Raw genomic sequence first — 27,754 nt, 5'->3', positions numbered from 1 at the left:
GATTTAATGATGATCTGTAGCTGGCTGGTTCACATTAGTCGGTTATTGGCAATTGTTTTCTTTTGATGCTTCCAGCTCATTCTCTTGTACAGGATCCTGGGCTAATCATATTTAAATATTGCAAGTGCTTTTTAATACATTAGTTATGAAACATTATAGCTGTGATATAGGAATGCATTACTGTCTGTTATGTTTCCACTGCCTTACTTCGGCACAAATAAAAGGACTTCTAGTACATACATTTTTCTTTTTTCACAACTTCTGTCATCACAATCTTGCACCAGCTTCTGACTGTAGCATTTACTTAAGCTAAAATAAATAGTGTCAATGTACTGTGTAGCACAAAGTGACACTTCAGTATATGTTTAATCAGCAGGTATTTTATTAACATAGAATAGAATTGGCTAAATAATTGATACCGGTTCACACCATGGAAAAGGTGGAGTAATCTAACTAATAGTGTTAATAAATTTGCTAAAAGGACTGAGCAGATAACACTTTGAGGTGTTAGCTTTATGCTGTTATAATGGCAAAAGCCTTTTTTAACACTTTGTCAACAAGAGCAGCCCAAGTGAAACTGGAGGTTTATATGGGTTCACATATTACTCTAACTAGAAGGGAGATGATGCTTGTGCTTTTGTATACTTTGGGATGCACATACTCACCACATAGCTGTGATAGAAAACTGACTGCTATGCAATGATTTTGTTTCTGATAGTACATTTTGTACGTTTTCAAATCAGTGGTCTTAATTGTGACATTGCTTTTTACTGTTCCATTAGTGTAGGGGAGATGATTTCTGCCCTAATGATGAAGAAAAGCCTAGAATCAATTACCTATCTTTTATTTGTTGGATGTGAGCATTGCTGACATTTGTTGCTCATCCTGAATTGACCTTGACAAGGTGGTGGTCAGCTGCCTGCTTGAACTACTGCAGACCATGTGGTGTACGTACACTCAGCACTGTTAGGGAGAGAGTTCCAAGATCTTGATCCAGTGATAGTGAAAGAGCAGTGATTACAGTTCTAAGCCAGGATGGTGTGTGGCTTGGAGGGGGACTTGCAGGTGATGGTGTTCTCATGCGTCAGCTGCCTTTGTCTGTCAGGTGGCAGAATTCGCAGGTTTGGAAGGTGTTGAAGAAGGTTTGGTGAGTTGCGGCAGTGCATCTTGAAGCTGGCGTACACTGCTACAACTGTCCACCAATGGTGGACGGTTGGCAATGCTTAAGGTGACGGATGGTTGCTGATCAAGCAGGCTGCTTGTCCTCAATGGTGTCGAGCTTCTTGAGGGTTGTTTGAGCTACATTTATCTGGACAAGTGGAGTGTATTCCACCACATCCCTGACTTGTAGATGGTGAACAAGTTTTGGGGAGTTAGCAATTGAGTTACTTGCCGCAGAATACCCAGCCTCTGACCTGTTCATGTAGCTACGGTATATGGCTGATCCAGTTTGGTTTCTGGCCGATTGTAACCCCCTGGATATTGTTGGATGGGGATTCTTGCTAATGCTGTTGCATGTCAACAAGAGATGGTTAGAATCTCTCTTGTTGGAGATATTCATTGTCTAGCACTGATGAGGCACAAATGTTACTTGTCATTAATCAGCCCAAGACTGAAATGTTGTTCAGGTCTTGCTGCATGCGGTCATGGATTGCATCAGTATCTGAGGAGTTGTACTGAACACTGTGCAAACATCAGTGAACATCTCTACTTCTGACCTTATGATGGTGGGAAGGTCATTGATGAAGCAGCTGAAGATGGTTGGGCAGAGGACACTACCCTAAGGAACTGCAGAGATGACTTGGGACTGAAATGATTGGCCTCCAAACACCACAACATCTTCCTTTGTATTAGGTGTGACTCCAACCAGTGGAGTTACCACAGACTTCAATTTCTCCAGGGCTCCTTGATGCCACACTCAGCCAAGTGCTGCCATGATGTCAAGGGCAGTAACTCTCACTTCACCTCTGGAATTCCGGCTCTTATGTTCATATTTGGACCAAGGACCAATGAAGTCTGGAAATGAATGCTCCTGGCAGAACCCAAACTGGGCATCGTTGAGCAGGTTATTTCTGAGTAAGTGCCGCTTGGTGGCAGTGTCACTTAACTTTCCATCACTAGCCATGCCTGTGTTGTAGCTGTATTTGAACAGCTTACTTTGGAGTGCAGCTAGTTCTGGGCACAACAGCAGGGATGTTGTCAAGCCCATGGCCTTTGCTGTATCCGATGCCGTCAGCCATTTCTTGAATCATTTGGAGTAAATTGAATTGGATGAAGACTGGCATCTGCGATGGTGGAGACAACAGAATGGGGCTGAGATGCATCATGCATTTGGCTGAAGACGGTTGCAAATGTTTCAGCCTTGTCTTTTGCACTGGTGTGTTGGGACCCCCCCCTTTGCATTGAGGAGGGGGATGTTTGTGGAGCCTGCTGCTCTGGTCAGTTGTTTAATTGTTCACCGTTCACTACTACATGTGTCAGGACTGCAGAGCTTTGAATTAATCCGTTGGTCATGAGATCGCTTAGCTCTGGTCTATTGCAATCTGCTTCTGCTGTTTAGTATGCATGTAATCTGATGTTGTAACTTGTGCAGGTTGACACCTCATTTTTTGGTATGCCTAATGCTGCTCTTGGCATGCTGCACCCCTCACTGATCAGGGTTGATCACCAGGCCTGATGATTGTAGAGTGAGCGATATGTTGGGCCATGAGATTACAGGTTGAGGTTGAATACAATTCTGCTGCTGGTGGCCCAGTTTTGAGCAGATAGATCTGTTCTGAATCTATCCCATTTTGCACGGTGGTGTTGCCACACAACACGATGGAGAGTATCCTCACTCTGAAGACGGGGCTTTGTTTCCACAAGGACCAATATTATCATGGACAGTTACAGCTGACACAGACGCAGACTCAGCCTGGTCAGCAGGGAGGAGGATATTTTTTATGTATTCTTTCACAGGATGTGGGTGTTGCTTGCTAGGCCAGCATTTATTCCCCAACCCTAATTCCCTTTGCCTTTGAGAAAGCAGTGGTGTGCTGCCATCTTGAATTGCAACAGTCCACATAGTGTAGATACACCCATCGTGCTATTAGGAAGGGAGTGTCAGGATCTTGACCCAGTGACCACGAACGAACAGTAATATAGTTTCAAGTCAGGGTGGTGTGTGCCTTGGAGGGGAACTTCCAGGTGGTGGTGTTCCCATGCATCTGCTGCCCTTGTCCTTCTAAGTGGTAGAGGTTGCAGGTTTGGAAGCTGCTGTTGAAGGAGCCTTGGTGAGTTCCTACAGTGTGTCTTGTAGATGGTCTGCACTGCCACCACTGTGTGTTAGTAGTGCAGGGAGTGAATGTTTAAGGTGATGCAGATCAAGTGAATTGCTTTCCACTGTTGATTTGCTCGAGTGTTGTTGGGGCTGCTGTCATCCAGGCAAGTGGAGAGTATGCCATTATGCTCCTGACTTGTGCCTTGTAGATGGTGGACAGGCTTTGGGGAGTCAAGAGGTGAATTACTCGCCACAGAAATACCAACCTCTGACCTGCTTTGGTAGCCGCAGTATTTATCTGGCTGGTCCAGTTCATTTTCTGACCAATGGTAATCCCAGAATGTTATGTTAAGTGAATGGATATCAGCAAGTTATTCAGTTATGCCTGGGGTGAAGGAGAGAATGGGCAAAATCAAGCCTGAGCTTTGCTCAGCCTGTTCTAATTACCTGAACATACATACATCCCAGAAGTTGCTACTAGAATGGAAATACAGGTATGACTTTTTCCTCTCAATAAACCTTTTTGGATGAATTGTAATGTTCCACCCTGCCCCAGCTGAGAGCAAATTCCTCCAAGCAGACCATAGATCAAACCTGTGAGGTTCTTGGTCCTTATGAATTAGTAGCATGAGGATTTTTCTCGCAAATCAATATTGCAAAAATACGAATTAGGAGATGAGTAAGCCGCTCGGCCCCTTGAGTCGCTCTACCATTCAAAAAGATTATGGTTGATCTGACTGTAACCTCTTACCTACCACCAATAACTTTTTCACCCCCTTGCTTATCAAAACTCTATCTACCACTGCCTTAAAAATACTCTTTAGAAAGATTCTGCTTCCAGTGCCTTTTGAGGAAGAGTTCCAAAGATTCATGACCTTCAGAGAAAAAAATTCTCCTCATCTCTCTCTTAAATGGGTGACCCTTTATTTTTAAACTGTGACCCCTGGTTCCAGATTCTCCCACATGAGGAAACATCCTCTCCACATCCACCCTGTCAAGACCCCTTGGGATCTTATATGTTTCAATTAAGCCATCTCTTACTTTTCTAAACTCCAGCAGATATAAGCCAAGCCTGTCCAACCTTTCCTCATAAGACAATCCACCCATTCCTGGTGTTTACCTAGTGCACCTTCTTTGAACTGCTTCTAACTCATCTACATCCCCCCCTTAAATAAATAATACTGAACACAGTACTCCAGGTGTGGTCTCACCAATGACTGTACACCTGAAGCATAACCCCCCTACTTTTGTATTCAATTGCCCTAGCAATAAATGATAACATTCTACTAGCTTTCCTAATTACTTGCTGTACCTGCATACTTGCCTTTTGTTATTCATGCACTAAGACACCCAGATCCCTCTAAATCTGAGTTCTGCAATCTCTCATCGTTTAGATAATATGCTTTTTTATTCTTCCTGCCAAAATGGACAATTTCACATTTGCCCACATTAAACTCCTTTTGCCAGATCTTTGGCCACTCACGTATCTATGTCCCTTAGTAGCCTCCTTATATCCTCGTCACAACTTACTTTCCTACCTATCTTTGTATCATCAGCAAATTTAGCAACCATACCTTTGGTCCCTTCATTCAGCCATTTTTATAAATTGTAAACAGTTGAGGCCCAGCACTGACCCTTGTGGCACACAACTCGTTACACCCTGCCCAAAAAGACCCATTTATGCCAACCGTCTGTTTCCTGTTAGCGAGCCAATCTTCTATCCATGCCAATATGTTACCCAAACACCATGAGCTTTTGTTTTCTGCAATAACTTTTGAGTGGCATCTTATCAAATGTCTTCTGGAAATCTAAGTATGGTACATCCACAGCACATATGACTACTTCAAAGAACTCCAATAAACTGGTTAAACATGATTTCCTTTTCACAAAACCATGTTGACTCAGTCTGATTACCTTGAATTTTTCTAAGTGCCCTGCCATAACATCTTTAATAATAGCTTCCAACATTTTCCATATGACAGATGTTAGGCTATCTGGATCTGGCCTATAGTTTCCTGCTTTCTGTCTCCCTTTTTTGAATAAAGGAGTTACATTTGCAATTTTCCAATCTAATGGAACTGTCTCTGAATCTAGGGAATTTTGGAAAATTAAAACCAATGCATCAATTATCTCACTAACCACTTCTTTTAAGACCTTAGGATGAAATCCATCAGGACCTGGGGATTTGTCAGCCCGCAGCTCAAACAGTTTGTTCAATATCACTTCCCTGGTGATTGTAATTTTCCTGAGTTCCTTCCTCCCCTCCATTTCTCAACTAGCAAATTCTGGGATGTTACTTGTATCCTCTATAGTGAAGACCAATGCAAAATACCTGTTCAATTCACCTGCCATCTCCTTATTTTCCATTATTAATTCCCCAGACTCACTTTCTATAGGACCAGTGCTCACTTTATTAACTCTTTTCTTTAGAAAATAGTTATAGACTATCTGCCTTTATATTTCTAGCTAGCTTTCTCGCATACTCTAATTTTTCCCTCCTTATTAATCTTTTTGTCATTCTTTGCTGTTCCTTGCATTCTGTCTAATCTTCTGATGTGCCACCCATCTTTGCACAATTATAAACTTTTTCTTGAAATTTGATACTGTATTTAACTTTTTTTGGTTAACCAAGGAGAGTGGTCCTTCCCTTGGAATTTTTCTTTCTCGTTGGAATGTATTTATCCTGTGTATTCTAAAATATCCCCTTAAATGTCTGCCATTGCATATCTATCGACCTATCCCTTGACCTCATTTGCCAGTTCACTTTAGCTCACCCTGCTTTCATACCCCCATAATTGTCCTTATTTAAGTTTAAAATACTAGCCTTTTACCCACTCTCCTCCCTCAAACTGAATGTAAAATTTGTGTAAAATATCCTGTGAATTGTTGGTGATTACATCGCAAGATCAAACTCAAAATTTACTTGTGGACTGGAGTGGTACTGTGGTGTTGAACTACTTAATTGTGTACGAATTGTGAAGTCACTTGAAAGAAATTGTAATGATTGAATCAATGTGACATTGCATATTTGTAGAATGACTTTTAACCAAGTAAAAGTAAATTGTATTGGAACAGATTCATCAATAATGGCATTGAAATTTTTGGAGGAAGATACATGATTTGTAGGGCTCAAACTTCAAAAATGAGAAGAATAGGGAATTAAAAGCTATTGAATTTCTGTGTGAAAAAACTGCATAGACATTCGCACAAGTGATGAGGCTACTTGTAGAATTTTTTTTTAAGTTGTGAACTTTTATGCTTAACAAGTTTCTAGTTCTGGGAAATGTAACTCTTACTATATTGGGCACTGGGTGTTCACATCATGCATTTATAGGTTTGTCAATGCAGAATAAATCTCCTTGCATTATGCCCCAGCAAATGGAACCTTGCCTTTCAACTCAAAAGAGTGTGACATTTTTCCATTTTTCATACAAACCAACCAGAATGCCATTTAGTGCCTTTTGGAATTGGTTTAGACTACCCAACCTTTTCATGTAGAATCCTCATGGCAGAGTTGCAATTTGAACCCAGGTTTGAGATGCAGCAGTTACCCCAATGCAGTATCTAATTTCCCTAATATTTACCAACAGCATTTGTGATATAATAAATACAAAACAACAGTGGGAACTTCATGTACTTTCAAATTATAGAAGAACAAATGATGTAACATCTACTCACATAACGCATGCGACCAAGTGGGAGCTAAATTATACTACTGTTAGAAAGTTAAACCACAGGTGCGTTTTTAAATTTATCACATTCTTATTGCGTTGTTCTGTGTTCGTTGCAGACTAAGCTTGCAATTCAGAGAGGCGCTAAAAGATGCAGACCTGTAATAGTCAAGTTTGAGAATAATAGTCTGACCAGTGATGTAATATTTGGATTAGACTGTTGTACTATTAGGATTGGGCAAAAATGGGCCTGAAGAGAAATGAAGATATTAAGGGGAATGCAAAGATTGGAAGTCCTTTCTGCAAAGGGCAGATGATATTAGGTCAATGTTAATTTTAAATCTGAGTTTGATAAATTCCTGTTAACCAAGGGTATTAAGGGATATGATCAACAATCTCTTTGAATGATGGAACAAGCTTGTGGAGATAAATGGCCCTATTCCTTTATGCCTTGGGAAAACCAGAAGTTGCTCAATGTGTTGGAGGAGGTGTGTGCAAGCCTTTTGGCTTCAAGGGTTATTTAGAAGCATGTTTCGATTTTGGACTTGTCCATCAGAGTCCACTTTGATGACTCCAACCTTTTAAATACTTGTTCGACATCAACTGGAGTATTGCGTCCAATTCTGGGCACCAAGCTTTAGGAAAAATGCGAAGGATTTAGCGAGAGTGCAGAAAAGATTCACAGGTTCCAGGGATTAAGTACTTTTAGTTATATAGATTGGAGAAGTTGGGACTGTTTTCCTTGGAAAAGAGAAAGTTAAGAGGAGATTTGATAGAGGTATTCAAAATCATGAGGGGTCTAGACAGAGTAGATAGGGAAAAACTTATGGAAGAATTAAGAATGAGAGGGTACAAATTTAAGGTGATTGGCACAAGAAGAAGCAATGGAGACATGAGGAGAAACCTTTTCACGCAGCGAGTGGCTAAGATCTGCCTGAGAGTGTTGTGCAGGCAGCTTCAATTGAAGCTTTCAAGAAATGTTGTTGGTTTATTATCTGAAAAGGAAGAATGTACAGGGTTATGGGAAGAAGGCAGGGGAATAGCAGTCAGTGCATTGCTCATGCGGAGAGCCCTCACAGATACAATGCACTGAATGGCTTACTTCTGTGCTAAAACTATTCTGTGATTTACAAATCTTCAGGCCCACACCATCTTAACTGTTCAAACGAGCAGGTAAGAAGTAAGAGTGTGGATAAAACTGAATTGCTGAACTTGGCAGACTAAATTGTTGAGGTTCACAGACTACATATGATCCACGGTTAATTTTACTTAAATCTGTGTTTCCACTGGTATTGTTTTTTTGTACGGGATAAAATAAATTGTAAAATTCATCCTTCTAACTTCACCCCAAGAACAATCAGTTGCCATACATTCACCGATGATGATTTAACTTATGACACAGTATGTTAGCCTGATTTCTCTTTTCACAACCTCAAGATGTTGTGAAACTAATTAAGTACTTTTGGGAGAATCTAGAACTCGGGGTCACTGTTTCAAAATAAGGGGTCACCCATTTAGGTCAGAGATGAGGAAAATTTTTTTCTCTTAGAGGGTTGTGAGACTTTGGAATTCTGCTCCTCAACAGGTGGTGAAGCAGAACCCTTGAATATCTTTAAGGCAGATGTAGATAGATTCTTGATGAGCAAGGAGGTGAAAGCTTATGGGGGATAGGCAGGAACATGGGGTTAAGATCAGATCAGCCATGAGCTTATTGAATGGTGGAGTAGGCTTGAGAGGCTGAGTGGCCCACTGCCCCTAAGTCGTATGTTTGTATGTATGAATTGTAGTCACTGTTGTAATGCAGGAATTATAATGCTGCAATTAAGGGTTGGTTGTGAAGATTGTCTGTAATAATGGATTGATCTGTTACTCAATAATAAAAAAATCAAGAATTGTTTTCATTTATTTATATATATTCTCCGTTAATGGTACATACAGTGTCAGATTAATCAAGTATCTGTATCAGATGAGTGCCATTATGTGGACATCTATGAAATATGAACAGACATATTCATATGACAAGAGCTTTTTGAAAAGCCCATGTACGATATAAAGTGCATGATATGTTGTTGAAGCAGAAATTCTTTAGAGCCCGATTGTTCTTAAAATTCTGAGCTGTTCATGGCTGGCAGTCATGTCTGATCTTGAAGGACTCCATGCCAGGTTATGTTTTAAATTATAAATTTGATCTTCATCTGAGAAGGCATTCTGTGTTCTTTTGAAACTTGTTTTCAATGCATAATATTTATATTTAAATTAAAGTTTAAATTAGGTTTACACTGATTTTTCTCCTAAAACAACTAAAATTTAATTTAAACCCAATGGATAATAAATATTAATTGATTAGATGCATTTTTTTCAGCTTAGATTATTAGATACCCCAAAAGAACTGTTAGATTAGAAGTGAAGATGAACCCTCTGGAACTAATTAACATTTCTAATTTTTAATCTGTTACTAATGAGTGCTTACCTCAACAACCAGTAAATTATACTATTTGAATAACTGCAAACCAGTGAACATAAGTCCTTTCCAAAATCTGGGCAAGAGACTGTTGATCCTTAGTTATGCTATGTTCCTGTAAAACAATTTGATGCAGCTAGAGTTAATTTTGATAATCCTGGTTCTACAAATGACGTGAAGCTAAGCATCTGAACTTCTGCAAAGATGGGACAGAATTCCAGCCAATTATGTTACCTGCTAGTATTAGAGATCTTTGCTAATTTATTTTGCTCTACAGTTGAGCAGTTTCGTGGTAACAAGTTGATTGCATTCCAAAAATTTAATATGTGGTTTCCATGAACTTGGACATGATGAATTAAAAACATAGAGGCAAGTAGACCTCATTTTCAGTTCTAGAAGATAAACGTGCCGTTTACTGCACTATTCCTGAATTGAACAATGGTTGTTGATGAGAGATCATTGGGTTAGAGGAACCAGCCTAACCGTTCATCAGACAATGCTTTGAGAACTGGAGCACACATGCCATTAGGGCTGGAGGCATTTCTTGCATTTGAAGGACATATTTAGTTTTCTTATGCCTGATCTTTATTTCATTGATTTGGATTGCTGTGCTTCGGTGAAACATCTGGTACTTGACCTTTTATTTTCCAGAAATATCCTTGGACAGCTCTGCACTGTTCATGAATGTGTGGCATTTGAGCACCCTCTTTGAGAGTGAAGGAAAAGCAGATTGTACTATCTTTCATCAGTGGTCAGTTTCATGGTGGTAATTCATTTATATTTGTATTATAACCCTAAATTTGGATTACAGTTATTAGTACCTTTTTTTGGCTTATGTTACGGCACATGTGCATTGTTTTTATGTTTGGCAGGGTGTTCTGGTAAGATGAGTAAAATGCTGTTGCATGATAATGGTCTAGAGCCAGTATCAGCAAAACAAATGCACCATTCCATACGGTTTTAGTTAATGCTTCTGATTGTTGTCAAACTTTTAGCTATATATGATTACATGATTGAACTGTTTGTGTTAGTTTACCAATCAGCAGTGATTTGAATGAATTAATATGCATTGTGACTGTACATTTTTGAAATTCAAATCAAAATGCTAAAAAACTTTTTTTAAATGTACTTTTTCTTTGGCTTGTTAATCCTGAACCCCTCCTCACCTGAACCCATTTCTTTAACTGTTCTCTTGACTGTTGTCTTTCAGCTCTCTCCAAGTTCATCTTTCCATAAGACCCACAACCTGTTCCTATAATCCCATTCCCACTGAAGTGCTGACAAACCAACTTCTCTTTCTGGCCCACATGCTAACTGACATTGGAATCAATTCCTTCCCCTTAGGCACTGTCTGCCTCCCCTTCAAAACCACAACTCATCAAAAAACCGTTTCTTATAACAAATTACTGCTCAACCGCCAGCTTACCTTCCGTGTCAAGTCCTGGAATCCATCTTCATGTGTCCCACAGCTTCATATTGAATTTCTCTAATCGGATTTATGTTCCTGCCACAGAACTGAAATGGCTCTTTCCAAAGTCACAATGACATCTTATTTAATTGAGATTGTTGTACGTAATCCCCTCTTGCCCTCCTAGACTTTTCTAAATCATTTTACATGGCCAACCACATCACCTTCCTTCAACTCCACCTCTCCATTGCCCAGTTTGGCAGGACATCCTTTGTTTGGTTCCACTTTTACCTATCTAATCATTAACCAGAGTATCTCCAACAATGACTTTGCTTCCCACCTCCACACTGTTGTCCCTGGAATTCTCCAAGTATCCATCTTTTGCTCTTTCCTCTTTCTTATGTAAATGCTTCATCTTGGTGATAGCATTCATGCATACGTATACTGGTAACTTCGAGCTCTATCTCTCCATACCTCTTTATTGTCAAACTGCTTGCCCACAGTGTTGGATTAGTGATAATTTCCTTCAGTTAAACAATGGGAAGACCAACACAAACTTCTTTAGTCCTCTCCAATAAAATCTGTACCCTTTGCCAATGATTGAATTCCCCCTCCAGCCATCGTCTTGGGTTGAACCAGACTGATTGCAATCTCAATTTCTTATTTGACCTGAAACTAATCTGATCCCATATTCTCTCCAACATGAAGACTGTCCACTTCCATCACCCACCTCTACTGCTATGTCAGCCTATATGCTGCTTAAGTACTCATTCATGCCATTGCCACCTCCAGACTGGGTTTTTACGTTGCCTCCCTTGCCTTCCTCCTGTTTTCCATAACCTTCAGCTCCCATCCTATCTTGTACAAAATCCTGTTCACTTATCACCTCTCTTCTTGCTAACCTACATTATTGTAATATGTACATCAAACATCTTGGCCAGAATCTTCGGCTCGGTGAGCGGGGGCATGCACCCCGATGTCACCGTGCGTCATTCCAATTTTCAGTTCAGCGGGCGCGCCAGAGTCGGCTGCGTGCCCGCCGAACTGTCAAAGGTCCATTAAGGCCATTTAAAAATGAATTAAACCACTTAACGTAGCTGCCCCTCCAACCTTAAGGTTGGCAGGCAGGTGAAGAGCCCAGGCGGCCTTCGCATTTTTCATGAAACCTCATCCACTGGCGGGATGAGGTTTCATGAGGGTATTTAAATTTTATTGAAAGGTTTAAATAAAAGTTGTGAACATGTCCCAACTCATGTGACAGTGCCACATGAGGGGACATGGCAGGGAAATTTTTTTAAATCCTTTATTAAAAGTTTCAAATCTGAGCTGATCTCCCTGAGGCAGCACTTAGCCTCAGGGAGACCTGTGTGCTATTTTGCATGAAGAGGTGCACTCCCGGTTGAGGGTATCCCCGCCCACCTGCACAGGGAGCGCATAGTGCCTTCTAGCGAATGTCACGCTGGGTGGGTCTTAATTGGCCTGCCCACATAAAAAGGCGGCACGTCCCCGATTGGGGGTGCTGATTGGTAACCCACCCGTTCCCGCTCTTTTCCTCCAACGGGGGGGGGGGGTGGGGGGGAATTTTGCCCGTAGAGTTGAAGTTGAAGATTAGCCATGATTCTCTTGAATGGCAGAGCAGATTTGAAGGACCGAATGGCCTACTGTAATTTCTTAAGTTCTTGCATACACCCCATAAACCACTGATGCATTGTGTTTGCAGTCCTTATGATTTATAGGATGCACTTGCAACTCACCAAGAAAAAAGCAACAGGATCTCCTTGTCCTGGAGCAGCATCATCACAAGGATGACAAGAGTTCAAGTTCCATTCCCACTTTCTCAGGGCAGTTAGAGTTAGGTAATAAATGTGGCCTTGCCAGCAGCATCCACAGCCATCAGGGAAATACATTAAGGACAAGGACATTCAACCCGCGTCATTCTTTTGCATGTCAAAACTCATACAAAGAAAAATTATTTGTAATTAACCTTGCTTATCCATTATGTTCTCAATGTAAACCAAATGCATTTAAATTAAATACAAAAGAACATTTCTGATATTCTGCAGAGCCCACTGTTGTGACCTGTGCCAACCCTGAGAGCTGGAGCGGCAGCTGTGCCTTCTGCCCCACCTGTATTCTGAACTGTTTGTGACAGGTGGTGGTACAGGGATGGATGTGTTGGACTCACTGCATCGATCAGCTTAGCAGCCCCAGACAACGCTAATATAAATTAAATTTGTTTTCTGAAAAATACATTGGACTAGTTCCTTTTAGAGCTCCCTTTCTTGCACCATTATGATTGTAAAAATTACCTTCTAAAGTTAAGAAAGACGAGTTCTTTTCAGACTCATCCTGTTCTGAAGTTGTATTGTGTGTTCATTGAGATGAACTACGTTTGTATTGATGATTTCAAACTTTTTTCTGCTTGGAGTACCCAGTTAGCATCAAATATTCACAAATAAACTATGGCATGGTCAGATCAAGAGCAGACCTACCTTTGCTCTCCACAGTGTTCTCAATTTAATATAGTCCCTTCATAATGTATTTGTGTAGTGCTTTCCATGTATTTGGGTGCAATTTGGTATTTAAATACTATGACTAATTTCATGTAGGATCATACAGCTGGCAAAGAGATTTATTCAGCCTGTCTTGAGTTGAAACCCAGATACCTGAGGTGAAAAGACCATTTTATTGTCCAATCTTTACTGCTTTGAAATTATAGTGAATTAACAAGAGGTTCTCAGTGCTCAGTAAACAGGCTCAGTGTTGTTAGATCTCTGACCTGCTAAATTCTTGATTGTTTTTTAAGGAGCAAACAAAATGGAAAAGGAAGGAAAAGGCCTCATATAACATATGAGGAACGTTTGAGTACTCTGGGTCTATACTCCATGGAGTTTAGAAGGATGAGGGGGGATCTGATTGAAACTTGCAGAATACTGAAAGGCTTGGATAGAGTGGATGTGGGAAGATGTTTCCATTAGGAGAGACTAGGACCTGAGGGCACAGCCTCAGAGTAAAGGGAAGACCTTTTTAGAACAGAAATGAAGAGAAACTTCTTTAGCCAGAGAGTGGTGAATCTATGGAATTCATTGCCACAAAAGGCTGTGGAGGCCAGGTCATTGAGCGTATTTAAGACTGAGATAGATAGGTTGTTGATTGGTAAGGGGATCAAAGGTTATGGGGAGAAGGCGGGAGAATGGGGTTTAGAAACTTAACAGCCATGATTGAATGGCGGAGCAGACTCGATGGGCCGATTGGCCTAATTTCTGCTCCTATGTCTTATGGTCTTATGGAGTTAGAAAAATCAGAGTTGTCATTGTGCCAGTTTTGTATATCACCTGATGTTAACTGAAGATGGACAAAATTTGTTATGCCAACTGGGAAATGCTACTTGGGAAGGGAAAATCAAGGTCAAGGGAAACTGGATTTAAGAAAAATATTGTTTTGAGAGTCTGGATGCTGTGGGCTGTAAGAGTTGCTGGTGAAATTAATTGTTCAACAGCCCTCTTCTAGTTTGTTGAGTGAAACACATCAGAGATGGGAAGTCATGCTTATGGTGGCACTATGTCAGTTTTCTCAGCCTATGGCTTTAAAATTGGCTTTTTGCTCCTACTTCCAAAGTAAATCAGGAATCAAGAAAAAGGAAAAACTTGCTAAGGTTGGTTCCCTTCCATGCAAAGGAGCAGCAACAAGTGAAAGCAGGCTACAGAATTTTAAAAATAAAAGCATTGAAGTTTGTGGAAGCTGGACTTACCTGATTTTTAGAACAGGTGACGTTGGAAACTGTAGTTGAGTTGTTTGAAGATGGAATCTGATTTCCAATTAGGTATTTTTAAATCATCAGAATTCTGTTTAATGATTCATAGTGTGCCACAATCCCTTTACATTACTGCGTTAGATTGAGGAGAAAAGAGTTGTCCGTCAGAGTGACACACATGGACGTTGTTGTTTTCTGGAAGTACTCTGTATGGTTGAGCCTCTTCACTTGGAAGGCCCAGTGCCCTGTTGAACCTTGGAAGAAACAGCACAATTGAAGGGCTTCAGAGAGAGCCAAGGATGAGAAGGGAGATGTTAAAAATTAACGCTTCATGTTTCTTTCCCCCAGAATTATTTTAATTGATGATGAATTTTATTAGAAATGTTATATGCAAGATTAAATTAATGAATATTTAGAGGTGCATGAATAATCATGAATTCCTTTGAAGGCAATTTATAATGAAGAAGTGGCTAATTGGACAGATGATGTGAATGTACAAGATGTAATGTATATGGATCGGGAGAGTGCATTTGGCAATGGCCTTACAGGATGATACCAGGGATGAGAAATTATAGTTATAAAGAAGGACTTGAGATACTAGAGAAGAAAACGCTGTGAGGAAATTTAGTGAGATTTTTGAAATTTTTAATGGTTTTAATAGGTTAAGTTCAAAAAGGCTATTTTGAGGAATCAATGTTAACAGGGTCATCAATTAAAGTGAGGAAAAAGGTTGTACATTTATTTATGGAGATGATTCTTCAAGCATGGATACTTTGCTGCAGGACGTGGTTGAAGCGGAGAGCTGTGCATCTCTTCAGGGAAAAGTAGATTAAGATTTGTAGCAGAGGAAATACTGGCTATAGGGAAAGAGCAGATAAGTACTATTAGTTTTAAATTGTTCTGATAAAGAGCCAGCACAGACATAATAGACCAAGTGGCCACCTTTCCTGCTTTAAACTTTTTTTGTCCTATAGTTCAACCACATGAAAAACTAAGGTAGTAGCTGGAAGAAATTGTTGACTATGTTAGCTTCTGGTACCTAGAAAAAAATCAAGATATTGAATTGTTTGGTTTTGTGGAGGTCCTCATTCCTCTATTGATAATTTTCCTGATTTGCATTTGATCATATTGGAATGGTTAATACAACAGCCAATGGTTAGTTGAACAAATCAGATAAATCTGACACTTCTGACACTTGATTTTTTTTAATGCTCTGTATGCTAAAATTCTAATCATAATTATACAGGTAGTTTGAAGTTTGATGTTTGAATTGAAAATGAACAAAATCAATAGCACAAAGTGATGAGCTTTCTTTCCAGTTAGTAGTCTAAGGCTTAATTTACTGTAATTTGAAATCAAAGTTAAATTGCAGGCTTGGGTTTTGAGAGTACTGTTGAACTTTACAGTAAAAGTGGTGAGTGCTGTTTTCATGCAACAATGCTGGCAGTATTTTGGGCAGAGGTATATTCTAGCATAAAAATCAACCTCTCTGTATAACGAAGCCTCTTGTATGTTTGTGTAAAACAAAACTGAAAATTTGTAAAATTGTACTTGAGATATATATTTGTGTCAAATAAATATTTAGTAATAAATACTTCAAAATAGCAGAAAGAGCTTCATTGTTTGAATGGCCCATAAGGCATCTTGCGGTGTATTTTGTTCACAGCTGTTATACCTAGGGAATATTGGTGCATTCTCTCAAGCTGTAGCTCAGGCTGTTACCTGTAAAGTGCTCCTATATCCCTCATCTGGTTGTCTTTTAGCTTGTAACCGCAGAGGCTGAAGGAAATTGCTGTTGCTACTGTACAGATTAATGATGCAAGTCCAGTGGTGTTTACATTCACACTGTTGTTAGAACCACACAGGTAATTGCCAGATCAGACATTGACAGTTGTGACAGGGTGAAATTATGTGGGTTTCTTTTCTTTTCAAATTCTTTGCATGAGGTATTTATTTAAGAAGATCAGATACCCTTTTTTACCATATCTTATCACAAGAATGCAGTTAATATCCATAATATTTGCACACCCTATTGACAGAATGATTGCAGTTTCTAAACATAACCAAAAAAGTGGAATTTCTTCTCTCTTCAGCTTTTAAGTAATTTGTCATTGGTACAAAATAAATTGCTTTTTCAGAATATCTTTATATAAACCTGATTGCTCAAATGAGGTTAGTAGTTAAACTTCAGTACAAAATTAATTGCATATGAACATTTGTAGTGAAGGCTTAGCCTAAATTTTAGGTTCACATTTGGTGAATGTAAAACCTTGTTTAAAATTTCAATATCGCGATGTTTTCAGACTACCTACCCCACTACACATCAGCTGTGGCACTTAAAAATGAACTATCTAAACGGGTAATTAAATGAAATTTGTCTTAAGAAAAATACCACTTGCTTGGAAAATGTTAGTCATCAATCTCTGTCTTGTATTTTTTAGGGCCCACCAACTGATGCCCCAGCCGTGGATACAGCAGAACAGGTTTACATATCTTCTCTTGCTCTGCTGAAGGTAAGATTGTTTGTTTGTTTGTTTGTTTGTTGGCTCTTTGATCATGGTAGTTACGTATTGTAGTTTAGAATGTAATGACACAAAGCAAGTAAATAATCTATTTAACATTCTATATCTTAGTACCATTTTTAGATCACCGAATCCACAGTTTTGTCCTTTTCAACAAAATGTTTTGACTCCTTTTGTATTTTAAGCATTCAGCTTTCCATTTAAAATGTGATAACTGCATGTTGTTTGCCTTCATAAGAGTGTAGTAATGCAAAGAAAATCAAGAAATGCAAAAACTAAACTGAAAAAAAAATTAAGTTGTCAAGATTTACTGAAACATGATAAAATGTCACACACGACAAAAGGTTATTTTCTCTTTCTGGGTTGAAAACACTGAGATATATTTTTTTGGTATGCATTTTGGTAATCTGCAGATGTTGAAACATGGACGGGCTGGCGTTCCTATGGAAGTAATGGGCCTGATGCTGGGTGAATTTGTTGATGACTATACTGTCCGTGTTATCGATGTATTTGCTATGCCTCAGTCAGGCACGGTGAGCCATATTTTTGTTTCTTTTGTATGAAAAAATGTGATCCTCAATGTAATTTTTTACTCTTGAATTTATACCATGTTTAATTTGAAGCAATTGTTTTTCAAGGTTGAGTAATTTACTTTTTTTCCCACAGGGTGTTAGTGTTGAAGCAGTTGACCCTGTTTTTCAAGCCAAAATGTTGGACATGTTGAAGCAAACAGGCAGGTAGGATATAAAATCTCCTTAAGTGGTAAAAGTAAGGTGACCAGAAATACGTATCAGCAGAATATCCTCTTATTCATTTACAGTTCAATTTATGCAATTGAATTATATTTGTTTGCAACTTAATACAAATTGTTTAAAGTTCTGAAGTTGATTGCTATTTTATTTTGTATCTCTTTGCAGTTTCATTTCATACCTATCAACAGTTGTCACATGCTTGTTCAAATACGTTCACTGTGGGGGAAAAAAAAGCTTAAAAATTAATGTTAACAAAAGGCTCAGCAGCACTGCAGAATAGTGTAAATTGCTTCTTGACTGAGTTCCTGGTCCCACTGCTGCTTTAATTGATATTTGAAGGGTGGATATTTACTCTCAAGTGCTGAAAGGGTAAAAACTGGCTCAGGGAAGGTGTGGTAACAGGGTGAAAAATTGAAAGCATGATCTACCACCGCTAATGCACATCTTCTTAATGATAGCGCTTGTATGACACACTTACTTCACTTCCACACCATCATAAATGTATGTTGAATGAGTTCCCATTTTTCATACTTTGTAGTGTTGTCATGTTTGTGTGTTTCTATTGTTAAGCTCCATTCATTTTTTTGTGCTTTCCTTGCTCAAAGTGCTAGCTTGCCTTTGATTTCCAAAATAAAAACACTTAGCCATTTGCTCTGTTTTAGACCTGAAATGGTTGTTGGCTGGTACCATAGTCACCCTGGCTTTGGATGCTGGCTTTCAGGAGTTGACATCAACACTCAGCAGAGCTTTGAAGCCCTGTCGGAGCGAGCTGTTGCCGTAGTAGTGGATCCTATTCAGAGCGTAAAGGGAAAGGTACGATTATATTCTTAGTAAATATGTTATTCGTGACATTAAATCCCTTGATTTTCAAATGCACACAATTAATACTAATTCTTTAAAGTATTGGAAGCCCTCTGTAGTGTTCAATGTTTACACCAGTTATATTCTTAAAAATGATCAACGTTGGTTAAATGTTGAAGTAGAATTAGGTATGAGCTGAGCCATATGTTAATTGATGATTTCCCATGAACTTTCACATCACGAATGTATGCTAAATGTTTTCCTGTTTTTTATATTTTATGTTCTTTTGAACTTGAGTAAATATATTACTGTGCTCAATTTGTGTTTCTTTGTTTCCTTGTCCAAAGGTTTATTTAACCCTTCTCAAAAAAAAACACATTCGCTGTTTGATGTTTGTATTTATAGTCCTTCTTTTCCAAGGTGCAAATCAATTTTGATACTTCAGAGGTTTAAAACAGAATTCTGAACACATGGTAAAAATACCTCCTAAGCTCAATAGGAAGAAACTTGCAATTCTTTTTTAAATAACCCCTTTGTAGCAATGATTGAGTTGTAAAATAGTATTTTAATTAGTCAGGAAGCCCGGAAGCCCATTATATCAGCATCAGTCAATTGTTTTTATATTTGGTAAAAAATGCCACATTTACCTGTGAGGTGAACATTAAATATTAGCATTACACCTGCTAATCGGAAGTCATTTGACAAAATTAAAAAGAATTATTTTGGGGCCAGATGTAAACGTAATATAAACTAAGCAAACAGCACATATTGATTAAATGGGGTTATCATCTATTTTAAAATAAGTACAACATATGTACATTATATTTTACTATATCCATTTCACTGGTCACTTTCTAAAATGGAAAAATTGTTTTCTGCTTTTTGTAGTAGTACTTTGTGAAGATTTGAGTGCCTATACATTTCACACTTCAGTGGTTTGATTGCAAAAGTAATGTCCTGCATTTGTTAATTCCTATTAAATAAGAAAAAAATTAGTGCGATATTAACTCAATGAATATAATAGAAATATGAGGCTGATAGATCCTGATGAATGAATTAATAATTTGTTAATTCTCATTTGTACAAGAAAGTTAAATGACTTTCTGGCTATTTCCAATAATCTACAAATTATTTTAATGCTTTCAGAAGTTAGATAATTGGAAGTGTTTAACATTGACGGGGATTGTTAAATTACAGTTTGGGTTGCTATTCACCTTTGTTGTAGTCTGTTTTTGCTGTTGTTGTTCAGCTCCTTTCTTTTTTTATTCTCTTCTGGCCCCATATGCCATTTTCCTATTTCCTGCCTCATGACAGCAGGGAGCAGGTCTATTATCACCTTCACAGAGCTGTCTGCAAATGTGAGAGGCAATTCGATTTTGCTGTACCACAGGGAGGGTATATTATAAAGAGTGCAGAACATAAAGAAATTGTCTAGGTGGTTTACTGACTTAAACTACTGCTGAGGTGTCTTGTTACAGCATGTATTGCCATTCTGATATGGAAGTTAATGAAATTGTAGACTGAAAAGACAAATCATTACTTTAATATTTGAGACAGATGTGTATATTACATTTTGTGACTTTTTTTAATGGTATAATAGTCATTAATCATATATTAAGGTGCATGATTGTGAAATTTTAAAAGGCTATGTGTGCAAGGTATGTTAGGTGGTTAATGCATGCTTTTACTTTGAAAGATGTCTATTGTTGAGGTTTTTCCCAGAGCAGAAGTATTTTATGCTACATTGTAGGAAAATATATTAGTACCACATGAACTATTGTTTACTGAACTAAATTGCATCATGTCATTTATCTGTGCTAACATTAATACACTTATAATACTGTTGTACATTATTCATTACAGGGAGCCATTTCTAAAATTGGTTTAAATTTTTATTTGATAATGAACAACACTTATGCGCTATCACCCCTTCCAAAAGATGGAAATTGGGATTGTTCACATATACGAACGTATTCAGGAATATATATTTGGAATTTGAGTTTATATTGTGCTTGTGATGATGCAAAATTTTGTCAGCTGCGCAGATTGCAATTAGCCTTTAGATTGGTTAATTGGATATTAAGCACATGCCCTTGTGGTTTACCAGTGTGATTTTAAAAATATGTCATTCAATTATGTTACTGCAGTGTTGATTCAATATTGTTGTTTTAATTTTTTTTAAATTGTCTTTTGGGGGGAAGAATATGATTCACTTAAAAATCATACTTTTTTGGTTCATTTTGGGAATAGTAAGGAGAACAGGTTTGGCCTGTAGCATGCTGGAAGAAATGCTAGTTGAACTGATTTGTCTTGGTAATAATATTTTGGCCATGGTATACAGCATAAAAATTGATGGAACTTTGCATAATATTTATAACACCTGTGCAAATATAAAATATTAGACAAATCAATATTGGTTTGTGCCCAAACAGTTATTCCTGCTGCAATATGTACATAATATATCCTGGTTACAGCACACATACAGGCCTTGCAACACCAGAAATGAATAAATTGTCAGCTTTCACCCTGTATGTATTTCTTTGTTTTAGTACGTTGAACTAAACTGTCTCATTTTATAACACACACAACACTGATTTGTCTATATTGATTTCATAACCATAATATTAGTTCTTTGAACATTTAGTTCAATTGTAGTGTTTTTTAAAAAATAAGTTTAGATCAGTATAGTAAAGCCAGAATTATAACCTGTTGTACTATGGGTTCAGGCTTGTTTAGTACCTGTTATGAAGTAACATACGTGAGATGTGCACAGTTACCACTTGAACAGCACAAAATGGTCTCTAGTGGGAGAAAATTCTGTGTTGTAATACCAGATGGTGGTGATAAAAATTCTCTTTTGAGGAATTATTCTGCATTTGAATTATCTGTTTTGACTTTTAACTTAATCTTGAATCTAAAACAATCAATATAATTTACAGATGTTTAACGCAGTAATATTTTGTAAGGTATATGTGCTTTTATTCTATTTAATGAGAACATAAGAAATAGGAGCAGAAGTAGGCCATACTGCGATTCAAGCCTTCTGCGCCATTCAGTAAGATCATAGCTGATCTGGTCTTGCCCTCAACTCCACTTTCCTGCCTGAACCCCTTAAACCTATCATTCAAAGATTTGCCTATCTCTCAACATTAACTGTATTGAATGCCTCAGCCTCCACAGCTCTGTGGGGTAGAGAATTCCAAAGATTTGCAACATTCTGAGAGAAGAATTCCTCCTTTACCCATCTCAAATAAGCGACCCCCTGTTCCAGATTCCCTCACGAGGGGAAAAATCCATTCAGTATCTACCCTGTCAAACCCTCTCAGAATATTATAAATTTCAATAAGATCACTTCTCATTCTTCTGAACACTATGCATATAAGCCTAAGCTGCTCAACCTTTCCTCATAAGACAAACCCCTTCATCCCAGGAATCAACTGAGTGAACCTTCTTTGAACTGCCTCCAATGCAGATATATCCCTCCCTAAAAAGGAGACCAAAACTGTACACAATGCTCCAGGTGTGGTCTCGCCAATGTTACAGTTGTAGCAAGCTTCCTTACTTGTATACTACATCCCCCTTTGCAATAAAGGCCAACATTCCATTTGCCTTCTTAATTAGTTACTGTCCCCACATGCTAACCTTTTGTGATTCACATGCAAGAACACCCAGATTACTCTGCACTGTAGCATTCTGTAGTTTCTTTCCATTTAAATACTATTTTGTTTTTCTATTCCCCTTACTAAGGTGGATGACTTTACATTTTTCCAAATTATACTCCCACATTATTTAGGCTCTAAATTGGTGGTTTCTTGATAAATTCAGTTATATTTTTCTCCTGTTCCTTTGGCAATTGTGTCTGATTTATGTTAATTGACACAATTCCTGGTCTGCGATCTCAGCAGTGCAACAGTTGGGGTGTTACAATTGCCCATAGTGCTTATTGGCTATGGAGGGGGAAGAAGCAGTCACGGTTCTAGCTTCCTATTGCTTTTCAGTTGCCCCCTGCTGGAAAGTGAGTGTGCGTGTGTTTGTATGTGTGTGTGTGTGTGTACGTCAGGTGAGAACACGATCAGGCTCACTTGTAGTCTACAAAAGGAGGCTATTTGACCTATTATATCACCGTTAGTGCTGGATCTTCAACTGGAGCTATCTAATCTAACCTATCCCCATATTGTTTTAAATTCTGCCTTTACAAATACTTACTTCCCTTTTAAATTACGTAAGCACTGTCTCAATGTCGACTTGTGATAGTAATTCATGTTTGAATAACTTGCTGCCTGAAAACAATTCATCTAAGATCCCTCTCTTTTTTTTTGCACTGACAATGCTGGTTTAAGTTCTCTTGTTGCTGATTCTCCAACCTCTGGAAGTAATCTTTCAGCATTGACATGATCTGCAAACCTGTATTATGTAAGCCCATAATGTGCTTTGATTTGGTGATAGAAACTATACTCTTCACTTTTGTTTCCTAAGATGTTTTCCTTCAGATTTCTTTGCATCTGCCCAGTCTGCTAACCTATTTTCTTGAAATTTCCTGTATTCTTCCTCACATGGCTATTCTCCCAGAAGCAAATTCAAAATCATTCCTCTTGTGCTTATTTATATGAACCAAAAACAAAGTCTCAGCACAGGGTCTTGGGAGCACACCACCAACATCCCATCAATTTGAAATATACATTTACCCCTACTGTTTGTATTTTGTCCCCAGCCATCTCTCTATCAATGTGACTACATGCCCCTCTATGCTACGTGGCTCAATCTTTGTAACAAGTTTCTTGTGGCACTTTAACAAATGCCTTCAAAAAATGCAACTTTAAAACATTTGTTGTGTCATCTGTACATTGTGATTTCTCAAAAAAATTTCAATTAATCAAGCATGTCCTATCCTTTACAAATCATGTTGACTAACTCTGAATGGATTACTTTTTAAATGTTAACTAACTTTATTCCTTTTTATGGAGTTTAGAGGTTTACTCAGTTCTCAGACTAATTAGTCCAGAATTTCTTGGTCGTTTCTTTTTTCCCCCCTTTTTTAGAAAGTGGTACAACTTTTTCTATCCTTACGTCATTTGTCACAATTATCGTTCCAAAGTTTTTTTAAAAATTATGTATATGTTATATCCTGCTGAATTTTCTACCATATTCTGGGCCTGGTGACTCTTTTGTTTTTAGTCCCTTTTATAAATCTTTTGTAAAATCTAGTACTACTTGCTTGCAATTTAGAATTTTACTTAAATTTACAGTTTTAAGCTTTACAGTTCTTCGAGGTTTGGGCTGGGCAAATCAAGCCCTTTGATGGAGAGCAAGTGAGATTAGCAAATTAAGTAATTGGCCTAATCTGTCCTGTAACTGCAAAAGTCACCTGAATCTCAAGTAATATAAATACGAGAGGTTAAGTGCCCTGTCATGGAGTGCACTGGTACAGAGTGGAATTACTGTGAATTTGGTGAGAAGGGAGTTCAGTGAGGAGGGGAAGGAGGTGCTCTTTACTTTGTCTTTCTCTATTTTTCTCAACCTGCAGGAGACCAGGAGTTGACAAGTTGCATGAGAGAGCTGAGTTTTGAAAACACCCAAGAGTGACATCACCAAAGAAACATAAGTTCATCAGTTGATGAGACACTGCAGTTAGGGAGGGTCTGCAAGTAGCTGAAAATTAGAAAAACACATCGTTTTCAAACGATGGAGCTACTTAACTTCAATATGAAACACAAGCAATAGGGAAATAAAGTTAAATCAAGGCCAGGTAAAATGAAATAGTAAAAGTAAACCAAAGTAAAATAAAGTTAACATAAGGGAAGTAAATTGAAGCCTTGGCAGGACATCATGGTTGTATGGAATGCGTGCCTTGTATTAAGTGGGAAGTCCTGGATGCTACCAGTGTCCTAGACGACCACATGTGCAGGAAGTGTCACCAGCTGCAGAACATGGAGCTTGAGCGATGGCTAGAGTCACTGAGGCGCATCCACAGAGGCTGAGAGCTATATGGATAGCCCATTTGGAGAGGTGGTCACATGGCAGCTTAGGAGGCTGGAGGCAGAAAGGGAATGGGTGACCAAGCAGTGTAAGAAACTAGGCAGGTAGTGCAGGAGTCCCCTGGGGTCCCACCCACCAATCGGTTTTCAGTTTTGGATACTCATGAGGGTGTTGGTTCCTCGCAAAAGTGCAGTCAGAGCTAGGTTTATGGCAGCACAGGCGGCTCTGCTGTACTGGAGGGGAGGAAGAAGAGGGGAAGAGTAGTAGTGATAGGGGATTCATTCGTTAGGGGAAAAGACAGGCATTTCTGTGGCTGTAGACATGACTCCAGGATAGTATGTTGCCTCTCTGGTGCCAGGGTCAAGGACGTCACGGAGTGGCTCCAGGACATTATTCTGGGGGAAGGTGATCAGCCAGAGGTCATGGTCCACGTTGGTTCCAATGACTTAGGTAGGAAGGGGATGAGGCCCTGAAAACAGATTTTAGGAGCTGTGAAGGACTGAAAAGCAGGACCTCTAAAGCAGTGATCTCAGGATTATTCCCAGTCCCACGTGCAAGTAAGTATAGAAATAGGAAAATTGAGCGAATAAATACGTGGCTGGAAAGCTGGTGTAGGAGGGAGGGCATCAGATTTCTGAGGCATTGGGACCGATTTGGGGAAGGTGGGACCTGTACAAGCCAGATGGTCTGCACCTGAACTGGACTCGGACAGATACTCTCACGGAGATTTGCTAGTGCTGTTGAGGGGGGATTTAAACTAGATTGGCAAGGGGCAGGGAACCTGAGGACAAATTCAAAGCAGGGAACTAGAGATAGGGAATTGGTGAGTGACTCTGAAAGACAGAAGAAACACAGGTTAAAAAATGTACAGTACAGGAATATGGCAGTATTTAAAGGTGTATATGTAATTGTCGGTCAGTCTAATTTCAGTGGTGGGAAAATTATTGGAATCAATTCTGAAACACAGGATAAACTGTCACTTAGGCATGGATTCATCAGGGATAATCAGCATGGTTTTGTTAGGGGAAGATCATGTCTTACTAACTTAGAATTTTTTGAGGAAGTATTGAAGAAGATTGATGAGGATAATGCAGTGGATGTTGTCTATATGGATTTTAGTAAGGTATTTGACAAGGTCCCACATGGCAGACTGGTCAGAAAAGTGAGATCCCATGGGATCCAAAATTGGCTCGGTGACAGGAAACAAAGAATAATGGTCGGTGGATGTTTTTGCGTTTGGAAACCGGTTTTGAGTGGTGTTCCACAGGGTTCAGTGTTGGGGCCCTTGCTGTTTGTTGTACATATTAGTGACCTGGACTTAAATGTTAGGAAATTTATGGATGACACAAAAATTGGTCGTGTAGTTGATAGTGAAGAAGATAGCTGTCTCCAGAACGATATCCAGTGCCGACTTGATGGGCCCCAGTGCAGACTCATTGGGCAGAATGGCCTCCTTCTGCGCTGTAAAAATACTGTGATATCAATGGTTTCATTGAGTGGGCAAAATAGTGGCAGATGGAATTCAATCCGGAAAAGTGTGAGGTAATGCATTTGGGGAAGACAAGCAAAGCAAAGGCATACTGAGTAAATGGGAGAATATTAAGAGGGGTTAAGGAAGTGAGAGACCTTGGAGTTCATTTCCACAGGTCCCTGAAGGTGGCCGGACAGGTGGATAAGGTGGTAAAGAAAGCATATGGAATGGTTTCCTTTATTGGACGAGATATTGAATATAAAAGCAGGGATGTAATGATGGAACTGTATAAAATGCTGGTTAGGCCACAGTTGGAATTTTGTGTACAGTTCTGGTCACCACATTACAGGAAGGACATAATTGCTCTGGAGACAGTACAGAGGAGATTTATTAAAAATGTTGCCAGGGCTTGAAAATTGCAGCTATGAGGGAAGATTGGATAGGTTAGGGTTGTTTTCATTAGAACAGAGAAGTCTGAGGGGTGACCAAATTGAGCTTTACAAAATTATGAGGGTCCTAGATTGGGTAGACAAGAAAGGCCTGTTGCCCCTAGCTGAGGGGTCAGTTACCACGGGGCATAGATTTAAGGTGATTGGTAGAAGAGCTAGAGAGGACACGAGGAAAACCTTTTTCAACCAGAGGGTGGAGGACCTCTGGAATTCACTGCCTGAATTGGTGGTTGAGGCTGAAACACTCAACTCATTTAAGAGGTACCTAGATTTGCACCTGAAGTACTGTAACCTGCAAGACTACGGACTAGGTGCTGGAAAGTGGGATTAAAAGTAATGGCTAGGTTTTTTTTGGCTAGTGGAGATACAATGTCTGAATGGCCTCTTTCTGTGCCGTAACTTTTCTATAGTTCTATGGTCCCATTAACATTTTTAATCGCTATAAAACAAAACATGGAAATGACAAACGAGACTTGTCTATAGAAAAAGAGAAAAAATCTTATATAGTGCCTCTCGTGACCGCCAGATGTCCCAAAGACAATGAAATAGCTATCGAAGTGCAGTCATTGTCATAATGTGGGAAACAGAACTGCCAATTTGCATGCAGCTAACTTCCATAAACAACAATGTGAGAATGACCAGATTATCTGTTATTGTGCTGTTGATTGAAGGATAAATATTGGGCAGGATACAGGGGACTCCCCTGTTATTCTTCAGAATAGTTCCATGGATTCCATCTGAGAAGGCAGACAGGTCCTTGGTTTCATGTCTCATTTGAAAAATGACACCTCTGACAATCCAGCACTCCCTCAATAATGCACTGGAGTGTCAGCCTTGATTTCTATGCTCAAGTCCTGGAGTTCGACTTGAACCCACAAACTTCTGAATCAGAAGCAAGAATGCTACCAAATGAGCCACTGCTTAAATAAAAGCAAGATACTGCAGATGCTAGAGATCTGAAATAAAAACAAAGTGCTGGCAAAATGAAAGAGGTCTGGCAGCATCTGTGGGGAGAGAAACAAAGTTAATGTTTCGAGTCCAAAATGAGACTTCGGAACCAAGTCACCGCTTAACTTTGTTAGAACTTGGGCGAGCAAAATAAAAGCCTCAGTAGGTCCAACAGCATGGCATCTTACAGTGCAATCAGCAGAATTAGCAATGTGTCATAGCAATTTCTCTGAATCACCACCTGGTGCTGCCCATGAAGGCAAGTAACTATAAATTGTTTTT

General features: G+C 39.0%; 1 protein-coding gene across 2 annotated transcripts in view; it reads left to right on the top strand.

Annotated features, from left to right (window-relative positions):
• Positions 1–27,754, top strand: part of psmd14 (proteasome 26S subunit, non-ATPase 14) — a 124,297-nt gene that overhangs the window by 43,432 nt on the left and 53,111 nt on the right. For both annotated transcript variants that reach the window (XM_041201278.1, XM_041201277.1), the window contains exons 3-6: positions 16,995–17,066; positions 17,489–17,608; positions 17,742–17,812; positions 18,490–18,640. In XM_041201278.1, the coding sequence (XP_041057212.1) occupies positions 16,995–17,066; positions 17,489–17,608; positions 17,742–17,812; positions 18,490–18,640 (414 nt within the window). The remainder of the gene's footprint in view (positions 1–16,994; positions 17,067–17,488; positions 17,609–17,741; positions 17,813–18,489; positions 18,641–27,754) is intronic.

Source organism: Carcharodon carcharias, chromosome 12 (assembly GCF_017639515.1).
Source record: "Carcharodon carcharias isolate sCarCar2 chromosome 12, sCarCar2.pri, whole genome shotgun sequence".
NCBI classification, from domain to species: domain Eukaryota; kingdom Metazoa; phylum Chordata; class Chondrichthyes; order Lamniformes; family Lamnidae; genus Carcharodon; species Carcharodon carcharias.
Note: the sequence above shows the minus strand (reverse complement) of the source record. Positions and strands in the feature narration are given on the sequence as shown.